The sequence below is a fragment of the Seriola aureovittata genome, chromosome 5, assembly GCF_021018895.1.
Source record: "Seriola aureovittata isolate HTS-2021-v1 ecotype China chromosome 5, ASM2101889v1, whole genome shotgun sequence".
Taxonomy (NCBI): Eukaryota; Metazoa; Chordata; class Actinopteri; order Carangiformes; family Carangidae; genus Seriola; species Seriola aureovittata.
This window is the reverse complement of record NC_079368.1, coordinates 24839633-24862734: the sequence shown is the minus strand read 5'-3', so window position 1 is coordinate 24862734 and position 23102 is coordinate 24839633. Positions and strand designations below refer to the sequence as shown.

Here is a 23102-nt window from a genome sequence, read left to right as displayed (position 1 = left end):
GGATGATTGCAAACACATGCCTGAGTTTATCTCTTAGCTTTTAATGAGGGTAATATGGAAACTGTAATGTCATGTAACAGTATACAGTAAACACGTGGGGTAATGAGCATTAATGACAGTTCAAGGGTAAAGGATTTTCCCTAGCCATAAAAACATCTGTAGCTCTCTATCCGACTTGGTTTGAAGTGTTTAATAGGAGTTCTCCTGATGAGTATCTACAATATTTGGGTGCCTTCTTTTTATGAACTGACTACATAAGAGTGCTTTCTCCAGTCATTTATATGATCGGCTGGCTCTTCCTGTATATTCATCTTTGTCAGATATTAGAAGTAGATTATCCGAAGCACTGCAGGCTGTGACAGGCCGCGACTCCTATCAATCAAGCACCCATAACATTCCTCTCTTCAAGCCTTAATCTGAAAATATGTTTCAGAAATGCAATAAATACACTAGTTAAAACAAGTGACAGTAGCATCCGAGACTCCTTTCGCAGAACAACTGTGCTGACTGATTTCTCAAGAGAAGTCATGGATTTTCCTCTTGACTTCAGTACAGTTAGGGCTTTTCTTGAAGATATGTTGGTTGCTCCTGTTTTTTTGCTTTGCTTTTTATTTTAGACAGTAATTAAATATCTTGATACATTTTTCTAAGGCTTATCTGCCCCTGCGCCAGGACCAGGGAATAATTCTATCATATATCAGTGAGTGAGTGTATTGGTCGAATCATATGACATGACAATACAAGATTATGTCATGGTTTAATAAAATTTAGCTGTCTAAATTTATAATTCTAAGATCATCATAAATAAAATTCAACAAAATACTGTAAGTTATCAGGTTTGGATTTTACATGCGAGTAGAGTTTTATCATATTGCACAGAAGCACACCACAGTTTTTCATAAATTTGCACTGTTGTGATACGTACAGTATCTATATTGTAAGAATATTCTAACGATTGCAAAGTTGATGGATAACGCATGGACCTACCCTGAACATTACAGTGCATCGGCTCACAGTAATGAGTAAGCAATTAAAAATCAGTGTTTACTGTAACGAGCTGCACAGCAGATGACATGTTTGGATGTTTGGCCTGCTGCCTGAGGGGGGCATTCTGTATGTGACGAGAGAGATTCAGCTCAGTGGAGAAAAAGATGACCAACAGAGAGAACAGTGTTTTCCTGAGTGGATTTTATAAGAAAGCCACTGTCAAGAAGATTGGCATACAAAGGGTCCAGTGCCATCCTGCCTGGATTTAGAATAGGAAATAAACCTTTCTGAAATTACAGTAAATATTTGCCAACCTGCTTGTAGCAATCAAGGCAGCTGGAATGTGACATGAGGGTTAGAAAATGAAAACCACCTTTTGAAGGCAAACAGCACACGCCCAGAAGATGAAATGGCACGCACATGCACGCGCACACCAATACACAAACGCTTACATGCACGGCACACAAAAACAGCATATCCTCAGACACATTGCTGTGAGTAGGATGGTTTAAATTATGTTCTGAATATTCAAAATATAATGAAACTCTTGGGAACAATAAACCTTTGCAATTTCAGAGGAAAAAACAGCTCAGTGATATTATGAGGAAAAATCCTCCACCTTCATGTGGGAAATGAAAAAAATATCCCCTGTCACAATGGGTCATATTCATTCACAATCCCCTTACCTGTTTAATTCCTTTAACTATCATCTGTTTTGCTATTTAGTGGCAATTATCACTTCCATCTCTGCATCTTGACTGACACTCGGCTCTTTTATCTTCCTCCGCTGGCACCAGTAATAGTGTATACATAGAGCATCCTGGAGAAGACTTTCACTTCTTCTAAGTTGAGTCTCACAAAGATACTGCATTTCCTACTCAGAAATTCCTTTGAAGTATTGTTCTAAACTTCCACCTACTGAGCCAGAGCCAGCCACTGGTAACAATAAAGAGAAGAAATGCAAATTCAAGTAAAATAGTTGGTGAACTCCTTTAGGTTTATGGCTCACCGTGAAAAAATTTATTTTTGCAATGTTTTTCCTCATTTTTGCATAACTTTGGTACAGTGTGTTGTCACAAGGTGGTGTTTCTTTGATCGCATCTTACCTCATTATAAACTCTTTGAAACACAGGCGCAGTTTATTGTGGTGACGGAAGAGCTTTGGGTCCGCTGGGATCTCATTCAGGAAGACCTGGGCCACCTCCAATGGGCCCTACAACAGGGGAGCGGAGAGAGGAGGGATAAAAACAAAGAGACAGAGTTAGAGAGACAAAGAAAGAGAAAGCAAAAACAGAGTGGAGGAAGGAAAGAGAGGAGGTAAGAGAGGAAGTGTTTGAGAGTATGTGGACAAAGGAGAGATGAGAATGCCCCTCATTCAGAAAGGGGGAAATGACTTACTAACTGAATGCCTGATGCAGCTAAAGGGCAAGATGCTGAACTAAACATCAGATCAGAGAAGGAGCCAATGATTAGCCTCCTGCATGGCTAATGTCAGAGCTAAGCCCGCATACACCCACCATTTGGCTCCCATTTGCCCAGTATGAGATCTTGTTAGCTTAACTTATATCCATCATAAAACCACAGCACACTTGCACAGCGCCTGCATCACGACAGGCACAGTTAAACAGCTCTGATTAGCATCATAAACGCATTTGGCCTGGGCCTCAGTCCCTCCGTGACAGAGCTGTGGACGCAGACACAGAAACCCAGTCTCCTGTGCTGATTACAGTCAAGAGTTATATGTTTACAGAGTTGCTGAGCATTAGCGTTATGTATACAACCATCAGGTCGGAGCGAGGGACCTGTCAGATTAGACGCTGGAAGATAAAGCATATGGGGAGGGAGCGGAGACGCTGTAGCTAGCTTCATCATTACTCCAACATTCACCATGCTGGCAGGACCTGGAAGCTATCAGATCAAAGAGACCTCCGGTTCAGCATGCCGTGCAGCAGGGACATGAAAGGGAGAGGGGCCATGAATTGACGTTTTAACAAAATCAGGGGAAAAGCAAAGGAAGGATTAGGGTTATGGATGAGGTGAAGGCTTTGATGTGTGATCACTGTCATGTCTCCCACCTGCAGACTACAATGGAAACTGTAAATGTGATAAGACAAATAGAGGTAAATTATTCTGGTTTATTTTTCCCCTGCACATTAAGAAGGAACACTCAGGGGACAAAAGGGCCATGTATGATAAGAGAGCAGCCACTATTGGTTAAACGTGTATGAGATCATCTAAGCTATAATATCAGCAGACAGACAGTAGTGTAATATGGAAGTAGTGCCTTCATTCACAAAATCCCTGCAATGCTCATATATTACCTGGTTAACAGTGGCTCCCACGGAGCCTTGTAGCAGCATCTGTAACATCTTAGCATCAGGCTGTTCTCTGTGTGTGGCAACTGCCAGTTCTCTAGTCTTCTTCTGCATGTCCTCTATGGCCACTTCAATAGGAGTCAGGTCAAACTGGAAGCAAAAGTCAGATAATACTGCTCAAATCTGTTGCTGCAATCATCAAGCGACAAATGTGGAGAAATGGTCTTAAAAGCCACTATATCTTCTACACCGTGAGTCTGGCTCTTACCTCCTCTTTCTGGATGACGTTGATGCGAGTCTTGACGTAGGGGAAGGCGTGCATGGTGGTGAGGATGGTCTTCCTCTTGTATTGCTCGTTCAGCTCGCCACGTGGCCGTCCGCTCTTGGTGAAGGGCGTGGTGTACATGAAGCGCCGCAGGTTGAAGTTCTTCTCAAAGTTTGTCAGCCGGTCTTTCATCTCATAGTCATCAAAGTAGGGCTCCACGTAAGTGATCTGGATATATGCCTGCAGAGGAGGGGTGGTTTAGTTTGTTTTTTATTCATAAAACCAGGCTGTAGCTGTGATAAAAACTCTGTGCTTTTTGCTTTGCCTTTCTTTCTTTTTTTTTTAATGTATGTATGTATTTATTTATTTTGCCAACAGCCATCAGAGTGTACAGTGCTGCCTTTCTTAACAGCCTTAGCCTCAGCCAGCAGGGAGGATGCTGAAGGGAGACACATCAGTGCAGTGCCTCGTCATACTGTTCTAGGCTGATTGTTGCATTCCTCCCCTCTGGACTAATCTTTATTTTTAGGACCGTTGTTATTCGTGTACACACACACACACACACACACATTTGTTCTCCGCATCAGACAGTTTTTAACATTTCCTTTCAACAATTCTCTGCATAATTCTAAATGTGCTCGTTCTTTACATGTCTACGTTAGGAAATACTAATACTGTATCTGTATATAACATGATTTTTCTTGTCTAGATATTTTCTGCCTGTTAAAATTAATACATTTTTTGTAACTTCACATATTCTGTACATATATCAATATTTCCATTACTGTTTATAATACTATAATCCATGCTTACCATACCTACTACTTAACATACACTCCACTGTAGTTTGGTTCTGTGTTCACGAAGTATAACCAAAATGTACTATTTCCTTATTATCTAATGTTAGCAACATAAAATCAGTATTTGCAAAGATTAAATTTAGCCATTAAGATCATTGTGTAATAATGACAGTACAGACAAACCTGTAGTAGCAATCAGTGGTGTGACATTATGGTCTCCTACCTTGTTGGGGTTGAGTTGTTTTCTGTCCACTGGTGTAGAGTCTTTGATCATCACCAACGTGTCCTCCCCCATACACTGGCTGTAGAAGTTCTAGGAGTGAGAGAAACGGTGTAGTTACTATACATTATCGCCCATAACATAGTTATAGTCTAGTATGAGCTTCTTGGTAAATGTTATACAGATTTCACTGTCCCTCAAGGCTATAAGTATATAACTGAGTTATTTAATCCAAGGGTGAGGCTGACATTGTATTCCTCTTCATGACGTTATTTCTCCCTTTAAGCATGTAAATGAATGCCAAGGTTTCCACGCTCGCTAAAAAAAGAAAATCATTAAAAACAAATGAATGATTGTGAGTCTTGCCCTCAGTCATTCTGTTCACTCAAGAGTCTCTCAGTCATTATCGGATTTCACCAGCCCAGTCAGGCACCTTCTTTCCCTCCTTTCATTCCACCGCAGTCACACATTTGTACCTCCAGCCTGTGCGATATCTCAGGCAGATGTGTGATCCCTGGCTCCTTGTAAATGAATTCTCGTTCGTCCAGGTCGCCGAACTTGGCCCCATAAAAACCCACCCGGAAATAGGTTCCAAACATCCTCTTATGGCCCTGCAGGGAAACACAGAGAAGGTTTTATACTAGTCTCTAATCAGTATAACATCAGTAACATATTCATTCTCATTATGGTAATAGCTTTTTATGGGATCTTTACTGTGAAGAACACTTTGAAGACTTTAGTTTAAAAACTTGATATACCTATAAAAACTTTGAAAAAAAAACTCTTACTGTTGAGCGCAATAATGTCAAATGTCTTTTTTTTTCGTTTTAACACTTCTATATACCTCATCCACTACAGTATCTTACTGGTTTTCTAATTTCTGTGTTAACATTGATTATATAAATGAAGGAGCCCCTACAGCACCATATAGTTATTACCTTCTGAATGATGTTATCAAAGGCTCTCTGTAGTTTGTCATGAGTGGATCCCAGTTTTCTGAAATCTCTGTGAGCCTCTAGGATTGGTATGATGATCTTGTAGACCTCATTCACTGCCTCGAAGAGACCACCCTGATGAGACAGCCATTACTGCTGGTTAGCATGACCATATACAGTTTATAAAGAGAAAATATTTGCATTTAACACTAAAAATATAAACCAAATGTTCTATGGTACGACCGTCCAAACACTTGCTGAGTCCTAAAGCCATACTACCCACTGTAACTTATAACAATGAACTCGGTGGTTCTTTGGTCCACTTAAATGCCCACTTGGACTACACGCAACACACTCAGTGTTATGTAGTGAAATAAGACACGGAATATATTTATGTATATATATGTGTCTATATAATTATGTAAATCATCCTAATAAATTGTTAAAATAGCAGTTAGAAATGAAATCAGCAGACTTTACTGTAAAATATTAGCATGAAATGATGTAATGCATGAAAAGTGAAATGGCAACCAAACTGCGACTTTAGAATGACACTGCCAATTAAAATCAGAATGAGATAACAAAATGTTTTGCAAAGAACTATATGTCCCTGAAGCTGTTTCACTGACATCTAAAATTAGTTTCCCCACTTTTAGTTTTCCCAATTGTGAGAAACTCCATGATTTCATTATATAATGGGAGAATAGTTTCCATCCACGGCACACTCAAAAAACATACATTGTTTTGAGTATAGTTCATTCACCACACTGAAAACTCGATAAGAATTAGTATGTAGTAGGGCTTTGGGACAAAGATAGGGGTTTTTACATTTAACCCTAAACATAAACATCAGAGAATCGGTGCAGCTTCATTGTCTCACATTGCTGAAGAGCTCAGCAGCTTGCTCAAGCAATCCGACCAGGCCGGCCTCCGTGAAGTAGCGTCCCGAACACACCCCGTCCTCGTCCGGGGACAGGATGTCATCCGACACCGCCGACTCCTCAAGCACGTTGGGAGAGATGTTCTGAGGAGAAAAATCAGTCAGCTAATCAATCAATTAGCCCTCTTAATCAAATAATCAATCACGTGGCTGGCTTTAAAAGGACATGTCCTACAGTGGGAAAAGGAGCTAATTTGATGACCATCCAATCAATGACCTGCTGACTGCTGCAGGTTAGAGCGTCCTGTACCAGAGCGCCACAGAGGTCTTGTGTGTGACACAGCTCATTGATGACACTATCATCATAGATACTGTTATAACTGTTTGTTTTCAGTTCAGAGGAACAGACTGTTCACATGTTCCCACAGGAGCACACCCCCCCCCCCCCCCCTTCTCATCTTCAAAGGTATTGTGTTAAGCAGAGCTACCAGGGGACCATATTTACATGTTGACGTTATGAGTGTACAGCTCCCCCCTCTGGACACGCACAACCAAATTTGGAAGTAATCCGTGGGGAGATGTGTGATGTGGTGTGTTGTGGAGGGGAGGGTTTGCCTCTGCTCAACAAACCAACCGACAGCCACAACAAACAAATGATGAATGGTTATTTTGTGTGAGCGTAATAGTTGCTCTTTTTTTTTCTTTTTCTTTTTTTTCTTTTTAACATGTGTTTACTTTTAATTCCTATGAATATATCAATATTTGTGTTGTCTACCTGGAATGTGACACTCCCAACAGGCAGGTACTTGTGATCCTCCAGCATGCTGAGGTACTCGGCCACCAGGGCAGCAGCATGGACCAGACACATGGCCGACTCAGTGTAACACTTCCTGTTGCTGTGCTTCTCTGCCATGTTCTGCAGCCAGGTTAGACGGAGGTCAGGAGATGTCTGATAGCCCTTCGCTATCCTGGGGAGGGAGGAGCAGGAGGGTATTTGTCTGTTGTTTTTTTTTTTTTTTTTTTTTCCTTCTTTCCTTTTCCTTTATTGAACCAGGTAAAAGCCTCATTAAGATTAAAATCTCTTTCCCAAGAATGACTTAGCCAAAAAGGCTGTATAAAAACTAAGTTGCAACAATATTTAGAAACAGAAATCATAAACAGGCTAAGAAAACTGTGACACACTTCACGAATAAACATAGACAAGATAATGCAGGTGGTGCAGTGGTAGTTAAAGATGTGGATTAACTGCAGAAATGTTTATGCTGCAAATGTTAGTGACATCATTTATAGCCATATATTTTGGAATAAAAAACAGAAATAAAAATAAAACTAAATAAATAAATAAAAGTTTAACACATTTGTAATGTAAAAAAAATATGAGGGAGATCGATTAATATTCCTGAGCTGAAGCAGATGAGTCAATTTAATTACAGTATAGGCATAAATACATAAATGTACAATATATGGATAAATAGACAGCAAATATCCCAAAACAAAATGTGTGCATGAGAGTGAGTTCAGCAGATCAGTGGGTTTTATCGTGAACAAAAAACATGGAAAATGTTTTTCTGTTCATGGAACGTATGAATAATCATTAGCCTAACAATACTGGAATACGTGTACAACACTGAACACATGAAATGTATTTTTAAAGCAGGTGAGTCACTGTACTATACTTACAAATGAATTCAAGCATCTGGAGACCAAATGTTTTTTGCATCAATGACCTGTGTGTGTTTGGGAGCTTGGAGGTAAATGCTGGGGTGAGTGTAGGTAAATGTGTAAAGTCATTCTGCACGACTGTCAGACACTCACCAGGTCACTGCGACCAAAACTCAAACAGAAAGGTGCATGATAAATGATACATGTAGGTGACATTAGAGCATGTTGAGGTAAAGTGCCTAAATCAACATACAGCACATGTATGCTCTCTTTGTCTCAGTGTTTTCACACACACACACACACACACACACACGCACACATACACACAAACTCAAATACACACACATACACACACCCACACACACACACACTGTTTGCATCTGCATACACACAAAGCCAGATCAGAAGACTAAACTGCTACCACATGGTTACCATAGTGAGGGCAGCAAATAGAGGCAAAACAGCCCCGACCACAGAGAAATAGAAACCAGCAGCGCAACATAGAGAGAAACCACATTGATGAGAGAAAGAGAGGAGAGGAGAGAGGGAGACATTAAGAGACAGACACACCAGAGACAGACAGAAACAAGGAGACAGCCTTTTTGTTTCTAACCTGTACATGAGGTCCATGAGCATCTCAGGGTCCTCCTGGAACTCCCTCATTTTCACTGTGTCCGACAAAATACTGTTCAGGTTTCTTAGAAGCTCATCCACCTGATGACACAGACGAAGCGGAGCCACAATATGATCAATATCAGCGATGTAATGCAGTAGTTTTGGTGCATGTTTGTGCGATTGTGTGTACTGTTTTGTACCTGCGAGGGCAGCTGAGTGTTCTGCATCTCAGTATCCTCCTCTGCGTAGGCTAAGATGGTACGGAGCGAGCGTCTTAAGTATTCCTCCTGGAAGTCGGATGACTTGCCCACCAGCGAGGCCAGAGACATGGTGACCTGCATCTTCACCCGTGAGAAGTTCTGACCAAGAGAGAGGGGACCTCGGTGAATGTCAGTGTTTCACATTTAGTGTTTGCTTCATACAGCGAGACAAAGTGCACATTTCTAGTGTGAAACTGAAGCTCTGTAAGGACGAATATCATCCAACTATGGATTTCCACAGATTCCACAATGAAAACTTTTTCCCTTTGATGCCTTCTCTTCAAGCCAAAGAAGGAAATGTAATATATTCAATGGCTAGACATAGCACATTTACACATAAGAGGCAAATCCAGCTTTGCATGAATAGGACGATTCCCTCTTCTGCCCCTTTATGACTACATTTTGCCCTAAATTGCTCAGCTACCATAAAACCTCCAATAATGGCCAGTGCATGTATCTACTTCAGCAAAAGAGGCTCTCTATCAGAGACAGGCCATCGGCAGGTCCGAGGTACATGCTTCAAATTTCATAATAGTTTTTGAAAATGTCCTCAATCACATAATTTACATTATACAATAAAAAAAAGCAAAATATAGGACATACAAATGCTAATATTGCTTTTCCTTGCAACTCGTACCACTCATTCTGTGAGTTGATGTTGTATCTATATCTATATCTGTATAGAGGCAGAGCTAATCATTCTAAATAATGAACTACTTCATCAAACATACTCTATTCTTGGAACATATCAGGAGGCCAGCAGAACATACTTGTAAAATAAATTGTAGAATAAATTGAAAATCAAAATGCTTACATAGTGTACTTTGTCGTGTGTGTGGATGTATGGAGGATTTTCTAACATTCAGTTAAAAAAATCTTTTTCGTCTCGACCTGTTTTTATTGTTTTCTCTCCTCACTTTCAGTCCCTTGCCTCGTCTCTCCCTTTTTCAAACTACCTGTCCGAGATAACAGGCCTGACAAACACCCCTCCATCCTCTGCAGTGAGGGCCGTGTGCATGTGTGAGAGAGAGTGTGTGTGTACTCGTGTATGTGTGAAGTCCCATCTATCTCCAGCATGACCAGCTAAGCGGGAAATGATCTCCCATTAGCAGAGACATAATCACCCATGGATCATCTCTACGGCCCCATTCTGTTCAACTGAGCATGGAGCCAGAGCCTAACCACCCATCACTGCCCTCTAACTCAGTGTGTACGTGCACAAGTGTGTGCGTGTGTGTGTGTGTGTGTGTGTGTGTGTGTTCAATGGTAACCTAAATGAGCTTAAGTCAACACATAACCCTCTTTGTTTTTCTTTATCATCTGTCTCTTTTCCTTTAGCTTTATTTCCAACCTTTCCATAATTGGACGCATTTTAACCACAGGTATTTTTTTTTTGTTGTATTTTTTTTTTATGATTTGTTCCATTTCTAGGAAAAAAAAAAAAAAAAAGAAAAAAAAAAAGGTATTTTCTCCTTTTATTACCACAGTCTAAAATTGAAGGGATGGAGAGAGGGAAAAAAATGTGTGTGTGACAGACAAGAGAGCAAGAGGAGGGTGGATGAAGGGATAAAAACGTAAACAAAGGAAGAGGAGAGTAAGTTCTGTATGAATGAGTCACACGGCTGCTACGCTAATTCAGATCACAGCTCCATTTGTATACACCATATAAACAAACATACGCTGGGACACGCAGAGGGGAAATACTCTCTTTAAACTGGAGATATTGTGTGTGTGTGTGTGTGTGTGTGTGTGTGTGTGTGTGTGTGTGTGTGTGCGCGCGCAAGCATGCTCCACAGGCTGGTGTCTGACTTTCATTAAAAAGTACAGACTGTAAACACAGGAAATATCGACTGCAACAGGGGTTATCGAACCAGCAGAGAAAATGAAAGAAGATACTCTATCCCAAACCTTCCTTCCTTCAGATCTGTCTCTTCTCGATTATCTATTTTTTCATTTTTACTTCCCTCCATCACTGCTTCACCTCTGGCAAAAAAAAAAACACTGCTCTATCTTCATCATGATCTCCTCCTTTCCGCCCCTTTCACGTTCGCTCTCTCTTTCCCTGCCCTTGATGCACATATACTACTTACACATTCACACATACATATGTACTGACACACACACACACACACACACACACACACATACACACACAGAGGTCTGGCTGTCATTAGTTAAAGAGGGGTAGGAACATGGGGAGGCAGACAGTGACATATCTCTCTGCTCCCTACTCGGAGACACATCCTTCAGCAGAAACTTTCTGCGGCACGCTCAAAATAGACATGGAAAAGACATTAAAGCCGAGCAGGAGGGGAAAAGCGGAGAAGATGGGATAAGATGTGTGTGACTCCCTGCTTCTGTGTGTCTTCATGAACACATGTATCATAAGCAATTCTGAACTCTCATGTGCACTTAAATTAAGTTTATAGACATAAATGCAATTTCTTCTGCAAGCTCAGATGTTAGATAAGGTTTTATCTGACAGAAAGGTAACACATGCCCGACATTTGCTTTGTGTGTGCGCGCGTCCTTACAACCCATTGGAACATAAACACAGGATCATCTTTTCTATGTGATTATGTGTGTGTGTGTGTGTGTGTGTGTGTGTGTGTGTGTGTGTGTTTGTGTGTCTGCTTACACTGGCATTATTGAAGCTGTATCTCATGATGAGATAGAGGGTGGCACAGGCCTGGCTCCTGTTCTCATCAACAGGGCTGCTGCAGTACTGAAGCACCTTCTGGCACAGGTCCGCACACTGCTCCGCCTCCTCTTCAAACAGCAGGTCCCCGAACTACACACAAACATGCACATGCAGACAAATAATATAATACCAGAGACACAAGGTAGCATACACAGATACACACACACACACACACACACACACACACACACACACACACACAGGCACATATATATATAAATAATCTGGCTTGTATCAGCAGTTTTCCGCCCCCACAAACAAATAAGAGCATTTAATTTAGACACAGATACTGCTCATGTAAACATATCAACCCACACACCTCCTCCTGAACTGTCACAAAAAGCACCCAAACGCACACACACACACACACACACACACACACACACACACACACACACACACATCTCATAATGAAAGTACCTTGACAACAAGCGCTCTGAGTGTGCTGAAGGTGTGAGAGAGGAAAGTTGTACTCTGGTTGCAGGTAAGTGAGTGGAGCAACACCTTCAACACCCCGCCAACCACGTTGTCCTTACACTCAGCTAATGGCACCGCCTGGACGTGAGACAGATGGAAGAATGAACAACTCACATGTGACATATGACAACACCTGCGGATGAGCTGGGGACTTGAGAGCAATAAGCGAATGTTTTAAGGGCTTAGATCGATAGAAAGTACACAACTGACCTTTACAACACAAAGACTTAATGTGCAGTCTATCATATGTTTTGAGCCAAGATTAAAAAGCGCTGTGTGTGTGGACAGTATTATTGAGCCGTCTTTGTGTTACGCGAACAGTTTTTTCCTCTGTTTTATGGTGATTCACAAAGTGATAACACACTATATGAGACTTCTCTGGTTTGGCTTAGTGCTTTCAAACCATTCTAAAGAAAGCTGAACCGGGACCATTTCAATACCCAGTGAGGAACTTTATTGGTACATCAATTATGCAAGCACATAAATCGATTTTTTAATAGGTCTTGCTAATGAAAGATAATTTCTCGTTGACTTTCCGTCATTGAGAAATGGCTTGAAAGCACTACCACCCACTGCAGATGAAATATTACAAAAACTTTATAATATAGTGTAAGATAATAAATATTAACACCACAACATGAGAAAATTAGTAGTTATTGCTGGGCTGGATTATGTGTACATAAAATATATGTTCTGTATTGTAACAGTCCACACAGTGTGGGAAGATACTGCATGGGTTCAGGTAATGGGCAGTGTTGTCTGACCTGTACGATGGTCTCCAGCAGATCCAGCACTATGAGGTTGGTCTCTGTGGCCAAGTTGCCACTGATCAGAGCCTCCTGGTCCAACTCTGCTTTAGTCCTAATGGAAGGTGATGAAAGTGAGATACATATCCAGAGAGAAGAGAAAGAAAGCAAAAAAATACATATAGATTAAGATAGGCTGTGAGAAAGGCAGCCAGGCACAGACGAAGCAAAATAAACTAGGAAGCAGACAGACACAATTCTCATAACATACTTATCCTGTTTATCGTTGGTCTGTCTCCACTGAGTGAGGTCTTTCCTCCAGCGCAGGTTCTCTCTCTGGCCCATGGTCCTATCCATTCCTGCTAAGGGTTCAAAAGCAGATAATCATCACCATCAGCTCGTACGAAAACTATTATGTACTTTAGGTCGAGTACAGATAACGCACTAAACAGTATCACTAGAACCCATGAACTTTATTTTATTGCAGTGCAAATAGAAAATCATATGAATTGTGAAAGAGATTGTTGATAAAAATTAGACAATTTTAAACTATATTTTCACAGTGATCCAATGTTTACTTTTTCCTCTACAGTACACTACCACAGTACATTTTTATTTCAAAATTCCTGACTATCACAGGAAGATTGAGTAACCTGAGACTTGTTCTTTCCATTTATAAACTACTGATAAGATTTTGAAAGTTTGCTCACTAGTTAGTTCATGTGCAAAACTTTGAAATACTGCAATTCTAAATGCGACAGAAAAGCAATCCCAAGTTGTGTCCCTTAAAGTGCAGGGAAGTGCTCTACCTCCAACTCGTTTCATCATTTCCCCGCGGGCTCCCATTCCTCTCAGCAGGGCTTCTTCCAGCTGCAGCTTGGCCTGCTGAGATTTCTGTAAGGCCTGGGTGCTCACTTTATCACTGCTCTGTTTACCCTACAAACACACATACGCACATACACACATGTTCACGAGGTGCAAACACAACGTGCATAGAGTTGGAATATTTTGTAATAATCAATGCACATGCAGACAAGACATACAAATACACAGCCATGCCTGATGCAGAGTTTCCATAAGTGTTTTTATGAACATTAAATGAATTTAACTGACTGTTGCAACTGCACCGACACAAAACATTGCAAAACTAGTCAATAAATGAGCAAACTGACCCTGTACTCAAAGCAGGACACACAGATAGTGAGGAGCTCCAGTAGCTTGTTGAGCTGTGAAGGAGGCATGTCTACAGTCCAGCGCTGAATTAGACTCCTATCAGCGTTCTTCATCACCCACAGGAAACACACCAACAGGTGGCGACTGGTGTCTGCTGCCAGGGTGGCTACGGATTTACCATGCTGGGAAGGGGAGAGAAGAGAGACAGATATGCAGCATGATGTAGTATAATGTGCCTCTCACTGAAGAGAGAGAGCATCTGCACTCTCTTTGCCCATTATACGCAGAGTGTATATAACAAGTGTATCTGTCAAAGCAACCCTATATAATTCACAAGCTTCTCTAAACCACAAACATGGCGGGACAGTTCTTTCTCACTGGATTTAGTGAAGTATTGTTCTCGTCCCCTTAATAGGCGTTAAATCTACTGCAGATTGATTTACCTTCATTTGTGTGATGATGAATCGCTACTATAGAGGGCCACTGCTGCTTCACTGTGTGGCACCTTTGATAAATGTAGTCATTAACCTCCAAGTGCTCAAGGTGTCTCACCTAGAACCTGGTTTCCAGGTATCTGTTCCACATCAGGACTGAGTGAAGCTCAGCAGAAGCAACGTCAAATATTTGTAGCATTTAATCAAAAACATCACTTGTGTATATGAAAATATGTTTCACGTTAAAAAACCGTTTCTGTTGCTAAGAGAAAAGGATTCAAACATTGTTTGAAGGGGGAACAGCCTGAAAATGAGGAACAAGTACTCTGAAGGCCATGTTTGGATTTTTGATGGATACCAGGCCGATGGCTCAGTTGTGTGAAAATCAGTTTTTCCACAACAGTATTTCATGTTACAAGGAACTGATTCATCCCTTGGAAAGAAGCAGCAGAGGAAGAGGAAGAGAATGGCAGTGTTCAGTTGTAGTGTTGTTGCTGTTGCTGTTGCTACACTTGATGGATGTGTTTGTCAGGGAGGACGACCCTGTTCACTTATGATGGCAATGCCTGCCCATAAACCATCTCCTGCAGATGTGAGCGTGTGTGTGTGTGTGTATGTATGTCTGGGTGTGTGATTTTTCAGGATGGATGAAGTGTGTGTGCGGCTCTGACAGCTAATCAATCTACGTCAGTGCAGCTCACCTGTTAGGAAGCAGAATACTTACAGATACAATCACACAAACACATCCACAGATGCACTTTTGAACTTTTAAAAACAATGAAAAGCATACCATAACTCAGTTATTACCCCCAGATGACAAAATTAATTCAGAATTTTACCATTGATGCCATGGAAACGAGAACATTCCGTCCCAGTGTGTTGAAGGGGTTTCCAGCGATCGCCATGGCAACAGACTGATTGATGGGTGGGACATTTTCAAGGTCATCCTCAGGTCCGCCCGTTTTGTTTTTCCCACCGCGTGTGTCAGAAACTACAGAGACAAACAGGGATCAAATATGTTAAACTGAAGGAGAAGACCGGAGGACAGAACCTCAACTGTGCAAAAGTTTTGACATTCCTGTGTCTTTATCAAAGTTAAAATAGACACAGGAATCAAGCTTTAACACATCCATATATAGATGTTTAATTGCAGTTAAATACAGTCAGACACACTTGCAGATAAAAAAGCAAAATCAAAACAAAGTTACATAACAGTGGATAGAAGAACCTGTTTAACTGAGTTTTCCAGTAAAGGCAAAGGGCAAATTCAAGTTTGTCTTTTGTGAAAATACGAAAGGCTTATCATACCTGATCACCAACTCTTAAGAATGGGCATATTTTCTTTTGTTCTTAAAAACTGCAAGTGTATTACCAAGTTTACCACGGGGAAGTTAAGTCTGTATGTACCATATGAGTAAAAAAATGATGAGATGACATGAACTTTATAGACCAACAAGGGCTTCAAGTGCATACAACTGAATGAGCGTGTATGAAACCTATGTGTGTGTGTGTGTGTGTGTGTGTGTGTGTGTGTGTGTGTGTGTGTGTGTGTGTGTTTACCAGTGAAGTCCAGATAATTGGTGGAGTCAATGATAATGCCCACCAGGGGGAGGTAGAGAGCAGCCACCTTGGCCTGACCTCAGGTTTAATACAGCGATGGTCAAGATCATGAGAACACAGCAGGCTATAGATGGCATTGATGGCCTTTCTCTGGACCTTTCCCCTGTGAACACACACACGGACATTTTAAATGCATTACTGAAAATGAAAAGAACATTTTTTAATTTAGCCTGGCATCTTATCTTTCTCTGAAATAAAAGATTAAAACAGTAACTTGCGTGACTTGCAGCAGACGAGTTAAGCGTCAACTTATATTACAGCTTTGTAATAACAAGGTAATGTCTTGGGAACAACTTGAAAGTGGCTGTGTTTCCATACCCCTCTGATTCCATGTCTAGGGCGGCACTGAGCTCTGTCAGCAGCAGCCCCGCGAGGTAGTGCTGCTGCTTGAATTCCTGAGAAAGCTCAAACAGCCCCAAGATCCTCTGCTGCTCCTGGAAACTACATGAACCGGAACTCTGAGGAGGAGAGACACAGACAAGACAGAGGCAGGAACACAGTTGTTATAAGATCTTTGTTTAATACAAACCAGAGTACTTTTTTAAGCAGTCCATCAAACTATGTCACGCTTTCCTGACTGAATCCCATCTAATCTCTTTTACTCTATCTGATAACTCCCTAAACTCCACTTTTCAATTTGACTGATTTTGATTCTCTGATTTTATTTTTTTCTCAAAGTTTTCTTCTCCTAGAGGGGATGTCGGCCCCAACTTTTTCTTTTCTTCAACCTTGTCGATGTAGAAATAAGAAATAAGTAAGATGTTCCAACTTTATACATAAAACGCTAATGCAAATACTTCAACTGCAGTAAGAGCAAATTTGGACAGACAAGTAGTCACCTGTGATGAGATGGATGGACATGGTGAGGCGGGGGCAGAGGCAGGGCTGCTGAAGAAGAGGCTCAGGTTGAGGTAGTGCTCGTGACTGCACAAGATTCGCAGGAACTCCAGGCGCATGCTGATCAATGTCGGCATTGAAACACTTTTAGCTGACATCTAGGAGAGAAATAGAGCGAAAAATAATCACTTGACTCATGCTTTTATGCAACAGAATCAATGCAGATGTTCGATGAAATGTCTTTGAAACAGTTTCAGAGCAAAGACACATAAATATTCATGCACTTATTCATGGAAAAAAATAGTTCCTCTGACTTAACATTACGTATTGAAAGACACATGGTAAAGAGTTTTGTTTTTTTATCAGTGTCATTCTACCTGGTTGCAGTAGTTTTTCACCAGCTGGAAGACAAATCCTCGGTCCATGAGAGACAGCAGATCATAGAGGAAGAAGGCCAGGCTAATGTTGACTTTCTCTGCTTGCTCTACCTCCTAAAACAATAACAATCAACAAACAGTAAGCCGCACTGAGTGGATCTTGTCGAGCATCTAGCTGTGCAAGCTGAGCTTTTGATACTACATAGGCAAATATAATTAGCACGTCCATATCCCTGCGGTTTGGAGGACACCGACAACATGTACGCTGAGGCTAAAACTGTGTCTACCCAACCAAGGAGAACAGAAGGCAAATGCTGTTTTAGAGAGTTTTGGGAGTGGAAGTTACATTGATTTGTCTGAGATTAACTTAATTCCTTGTCATCGTCCTAATCTTCATTTCCCTTACCTTTTGTTGTTTAACAAGGATGGTCCCTATCTCCGCTGTAACCACAGAGACGATGGTGGTGATGTCATCTTTAAATCGGTCAGAAAAGCGACTCCTTCGAGGGACACTCTGCCTGTCCAGCTGAGACACGTGCTGAGCCATGCTCTTCACCTATTAAAAGTAATCACATGCAGAACAAACACAATTCATACATATGAATCATCAACTTACAAACAACATGGGAGATACCAATGACATGCATTAAGTGATGACACACACAAATGCATGTTAATTGAAAACAAGTGATAAATATGCATGTACTAATTTGATCATTTGTCACGAAACCTGGCAGACGCAAAGTTGATATGATAAAAACGGTGACCTGATGATAATAGAGCATCGTTTCATTATCTATCATCATTTTCTATCTTCATTTTTCATTCAAATTACAAAACATTCCTGTTATTAATTAAAGTGAGCATCCTTTATTGAAGTTATTGAAGGAAGAGACATAAATATGTGAGATGAACTGAGGGGATGAGAGTGTATGTGAGTGATGATACACTTCCAAAACTGGTAATGATAAATGGTAAAACGACTTGATAAATTACCCACTACAGCACTTTCAAAATGCCTTTTTTATTCATCACACTATAAAACTACCATTTATCTCTTAAGCTAAGTGCCCATGAGGTCATGTATTGTTTGATGCGAGTCATTTTTATTACTTCATCCATTTATCATTAACGTTCATAGCAGTTCTTACAGCCAAGTGTCAATCAAACACACGCCTTTTGTAAAGTTAAAGAAAAAAGTCACACTGACCAGCAGCTCAAAGAAGAACCAGGCATATTTGTATGCGTTCTCTCTGCAGACGCCGGTGCTGACGACCATCTGTAGGGCCAGCTCCTCATGAAACTGCTGCACGAGAGAAAAATACACAAACTGTGGTGAGACACAGCCTCGCTTTGGTGATAGGTGATGGAATAAAGACTGTTACAGTAAATATGGCAAGGATTATACTGTGCACCTCCATGGAATGACTGGGAAATCTTAACTGGCTGAGCTTTGAGCAGGGAAAAATAGCCACCAAAACACACAGGGTTCACACAGTACTGGTGTCCTCAGTATCACACTCCCCCCATGTGGTCACAAGTGGAAACTGGTGTTAACGGCTCAAACTCAGCTCAGTCCACTGTAGGACATTCAGAGTCTGAATGCTGTTGAATACATGCATAATCTTGACAGTAAAAAGATGCATTCATCAAAATTTGTTTTCTCCAAATGAAGTAGCTTGAGCTTTCGAATGTCCTTTCAATAATTGCCAATACATACATAAACAGAACAGAGAATGGGATCATTATTGAGTTAGATTTAAGCTTTTAACTGTGTCTCCTCATTGCACATGAATGATATTGATCACAGGCTAAATCCACCGTAAATAGAATGATCTTTGATTGGATGGCACATCTTGATTAAAAGTACATATCAAACATCTGTTCTAAAGTTTAAAACCTGTTTGAAATCTCTGCTCTGCCTCAGCTATATTGGACTGCAAGTACATATCAAAACAGGCCTGCAGATTCTGTCACAGATTCAATGCCATTGTTTCAACTGAGACCACATGACATCATAAATTCAAATCTTAATGCTGTTGTTTCCATTTTAAGAAGACAGCTGACTTGACAACTGAAAATCACCACAACACCAGTTTTGTGTTGGGAAGCACGAGTCATTAGATTCAAAATCAAATCAAAACTTCAGAGAGAATCTTTGTGGTGGTGTTTAACGACGGCAGATCCGTTTGTCACCTTTCTGTTGGAGGGTCTGGTGCTTCCGGTGGGGTTCTGGTGGTTGTTTATGTCCACATATGTGGACATGCGGCTGCCTGGGTTGTTGTGACCCTGGAGACAAAAACACACACAGGTTCATTGAACGTGATGGATGCTTTCATTAGAGTGGGTGTCTAGAGGCCTATTACATTACCTAATGTACTGTGGGAATGAATAGCAAATGACTATTTTGTGTGTATTAGGAAGCATGCTGGGATATTTACATACAGTGGTGAGTGTGTATATAGTTTGTCAAATATATAAAACCATATGTTAGGCTGGTGATAAATGGGCTTTCAGAGAAAATAGGGGAAGAAAAGGAAAAGGTTTGTTTCATAAACTTTTTAAATCAATAATAATTATCCTCTAAGATTACATAAATCTTACGCAGCAGTCTCTTTCGGCAGCAGGAAAATCTTCCAAAACTGAATTTAATCACTGTGACATTAATCTTTTTCTTTGAATTCAGGTGGGGTAACTGCTTTGGGAGATTTGGTCTGAGGAAACCCTCTGTACCTTGGCAGAGAGGATGTTTTTGACCTCAGCATCTTCAGCAGAGGTTTGCGGAGCAGGGATGTCAGGATTGCTGCTGCTGCGGACTCTGGAATTGAAAAGCATACTGCCAACTGTGGCCGCTGTGGCCCGACCCATGGTGCTGTAACGGATCTCTGCTGAAGGTACCATACTCCCTGAAGCTGAACACAGGTCCATGGACACACACAACAAAACAGGTCTTAAAATAATCACAGCAAATATAAATCATAGAAGAAGTGACAAACAGAGGAAAAAGTAAGCTAATTCATATTTAGAAATTCATTATGTCACTACCTGCATTCTGCAAGTCTCGAGGGGGATCAGGCAGACAAAACACCCAGTACAGGTAGGTCGCCAAGAGGCTGTTCCTACCCTGCTGGTCTCTGATCAGCTCCTGGCTGTTATGAAGACTGTTGACAATGGACACCACTGATTCGAAGGCTATCTGGGCCAGATTGGCTGTAGAACACAGATATATAAAAAAAAGCACACATAACTGTTAATGCAACAATATTGACATCAGGATGAGACAGAACATTATCCACAATGTTATCATGAGATTGTCATGACAAATAAAATGTTCTTTCCTTCACCTTGGTCTAAAAATCCAGACAAAAATGCCCAACAAGTTTCCAGGGCCCAAGCCTACATTTTCATATGTCTTATTTCATCCAACCAACGCTTCTGAACCCAAAAATATTCACTAAACAATGATACAAAACAGAGGAAAGCAGCAAATCCTCACACTGGAGAAGCTGGAGCCAGGGAATGCTTCATATCTTTGCTTGATAAAAAAGTTACTGATTGATAAAAAAGTTATAATAATAATAATAAAAAAAAAAGTTTCAGGACCAAATATAACAACTAGAAACTTCCAAAAAAATTTGGTTGCAGCAACAGTAGCATCTCTGCAGCAACACTGATTCCTCACCTGTCTGGCCAGCGATGACCATGGGCTGCATGATGAGGGTGAAGAGTTTATCCAGCACCAGGTGGAGGAAGAGGACCAGGGGCTCTAAACTGGAGGAGGACAGGGAGATGATGCTGAGCTTCAGCTCATGCTCCAGCTTGTTCTCTGGAATCTTCTCCTCCCTGACCCGTAGAGGGAATGTAGCTCCACCCTCCAGGGCGTGGCAGAGGGTGAAGAAACGCTCCAGGTGGTTGTCCTGGAACAGAAGAGGGACGATTTGTTACACTGTGGTACTAGTATGAGAGATAAAAGGCGACAGAGGGGTGATGAAAAAATATATATGTAATCGTTCAGGGTTGACTACGGCAGAGTGGACACTTGAAGTGTGAGTGTGTAACGTTTAGCTCACTGGTGTGTGTGTGACAGACAGAGAGAGCATGAGCAAAAAAAGACAGTCATCACATTGCTGTGTTTGTGTCTGTGTGTTCAACCATAACTCACCTGTGTGTGTACAGACGACACAGCCTGGACCTCAAGGTTGAACAGTCCTTTGTGACTCTCCATCCACTTGATTGGAGGGACCTGAAGAGGAATTTTCTACACAACAAAGACACAGGAAATGCAGTATAACTGTGTGTCCGTGTTCAGTACTTAATATTTTATATAATTTAATAGGTAGATGTATATACCTCAGGTGCGTGCAGTGAATAGTTGACAGGTAGTCGTTCCAAGGCAATGGGCAGACAGAACTGACCAGTCTGCAGCCGGTCATTATTCACTATGGGCAGCCACTGGATCAGACGCAAACAGCAAATTCAGAATCATGTCAGCTATTAGCATTTTAATGCCACACACAGCAGACAGTTGTCACGAAACGATCCTCTATGAATGTTTTTGTGACACATTCCTTTAATAAATGAGAATCCACGAGTACTGATTTGCTAGAAGCAAAACATCTTTTTCTAAAGTGTCTACATTCAGAAATACAATCTTACAGAGTATCCGATGAGCGTCTCACAGCTGCCGCTCTGGTTCTGTTTCTGCTGGCAGCTGATGTGGTAGAAGGTGAACAGCAAGTGATGTCTGTCTGTGAGACGTGCTGGGAGAGCCAGCTTCACTTCCTCATAGAAGTCTGGGGACCTGAGACGGAGGGAGATAGGGAATAACAAAGGAAGCAACACAGAGGAAAGAAGAGGGATGGGTGAGGACAAGGATGGAGGGGGAGAGATGAAAAAAAGCACGGAGAGTTACTCACACTGTTTATATGACAAAAAGAAGCAAAGTTATTCACAAACAGAATAATGTAACTCAATAATGTGTACTTGCTTGTTATGGTAGGTAACAGGGGTGTAGACTTCATGCAAAAATTCAGGGCCAGATGATTTCCCAAAAATGACCTTTAAACAAATTAAAACAAATTAAAGGTGCATTAAATTAAGATTTCTGACTGTGAAACAGCATTAAATCTATTCAAAATACATCTGTGTAGAGTGGAACTGACAGAGCTGTTCATCAATACCAGTGATTACTGTAACATGTGCTTTCTTGCTTTCAAATCATGCTCTGTTAACACTGTTCCTTAAATAATACGTCCACAAATTCAGTGTGTCTATTTGTTGGTGTCACAAGCTTTCATTTACGCAATGCACACGGTTTCATGAGAACATGCGGTGGATTCACGGGGAGAAATCCATTTCACCAGTAAAATAATTCTGACGGACCGATCATAAACAGCAGCACTCACAGGCAGAGAACAGCTCGGGTCCTCTCCACTCATGAACTGGATTTTGATGGTGATGTTTCTCGCTGACGTCAGTCTGTTGACAAAGTTGAGCCTCTGGGGGTAAACATAGAGCAGGTTCCTACGGAGAGACAGGGTGAGAACGAGTGCCAGGGAGACTTCCTGTTTAATTAATACATGACAAAATAAAAAAGTAAAATTAAGCTGTTCTAATATTAATCACTAGGTGGCACTGTCTCTACAGCAACATCTTGTTGATAATAGTAAGGTGACAGTAATGTCACAGAAAGATCAGCACAGCCAGTGATGTATTGCAGCCTTTTGTGGTTTTAATACAACACTATAATCTGTCTTGAAACCTCAAACACATGGAATTACCACAAATTCCACTGAACA

The 23102-nt window shown here is 41.1% G+C and overlaps 1 protein-coding gene across 1 annotated transcript in view; it reads right to left on the bottom strand.

Moving 5' to 3' along the window:
- Window positions 1-23102, bottom strand: part of dock8 (dedicator of cytokinesis 8) — a 53447-nt gene that overhangs the window by 3262 nt on the left and 27083 nt on the right. Inside the window, 33 exon segments of the mRNA XM_056376344.1 lie at window positions 2094-2200; window positions 3309-3452; window positions 3571-3807; window positions 4591-4680; window positions 5064-5198; window positions 5526-5657; window positions 6403-6546; window positions 7178-7370; window positions 8678-8778; window positions 8880-9038; window positions 11578-11730; window positions 12061-12195; window positions 12882-12978; window positions 13135-13225; window positions 13673-13799; window positions 14036-14218; window positions 15310-15461; window positions 16031-16102; window positions 16105-16193; window positions 16409-16548; window positions 16930-17085; window positions 17305-17418; window positions 17711-17860; window positions 18515-18610; window positions 19501-19593; window positions 20038-20216; window positions 20350-20514; window positions 20987-21221; window positions 21467-21562; window positions 21655-21756; window positions 21961-22105; window positions 22292-22362; window positions 22710-22827. Coding sequence (XP_056232319.1) covers window positions 2094-2200; window positions 3309-3452; window positions 3571-3807; window positions 4591-4680; window positions 5064-5198; window positions 5526-5657; window positions 6403-6546; window positions 7178-7370; window positions 8678-8778; window positions 8880-9038; window positions 11578-11730; window positions 12061-12195; window positions 12882-12978; window positions 13135-13225; window positions 13673-13799; window positions 14036-14218; window positions 15310-15461; window positions 16031-16102; window positions 16105-16193; window positions 16409-16548; window positions 16930-17085; window positions 17305-17418; window positions 17711-17860; window positions 18515-18610; window positions 19501-19593; window positions 20038-20216; window positions 20350-20514; window positions 20987-21221; window positions 21467-21562; window positions 21655-21756; window positions 21961-22105; window positions 22292-22362; window positions 22710-22827 — 4401 coding nt within the window.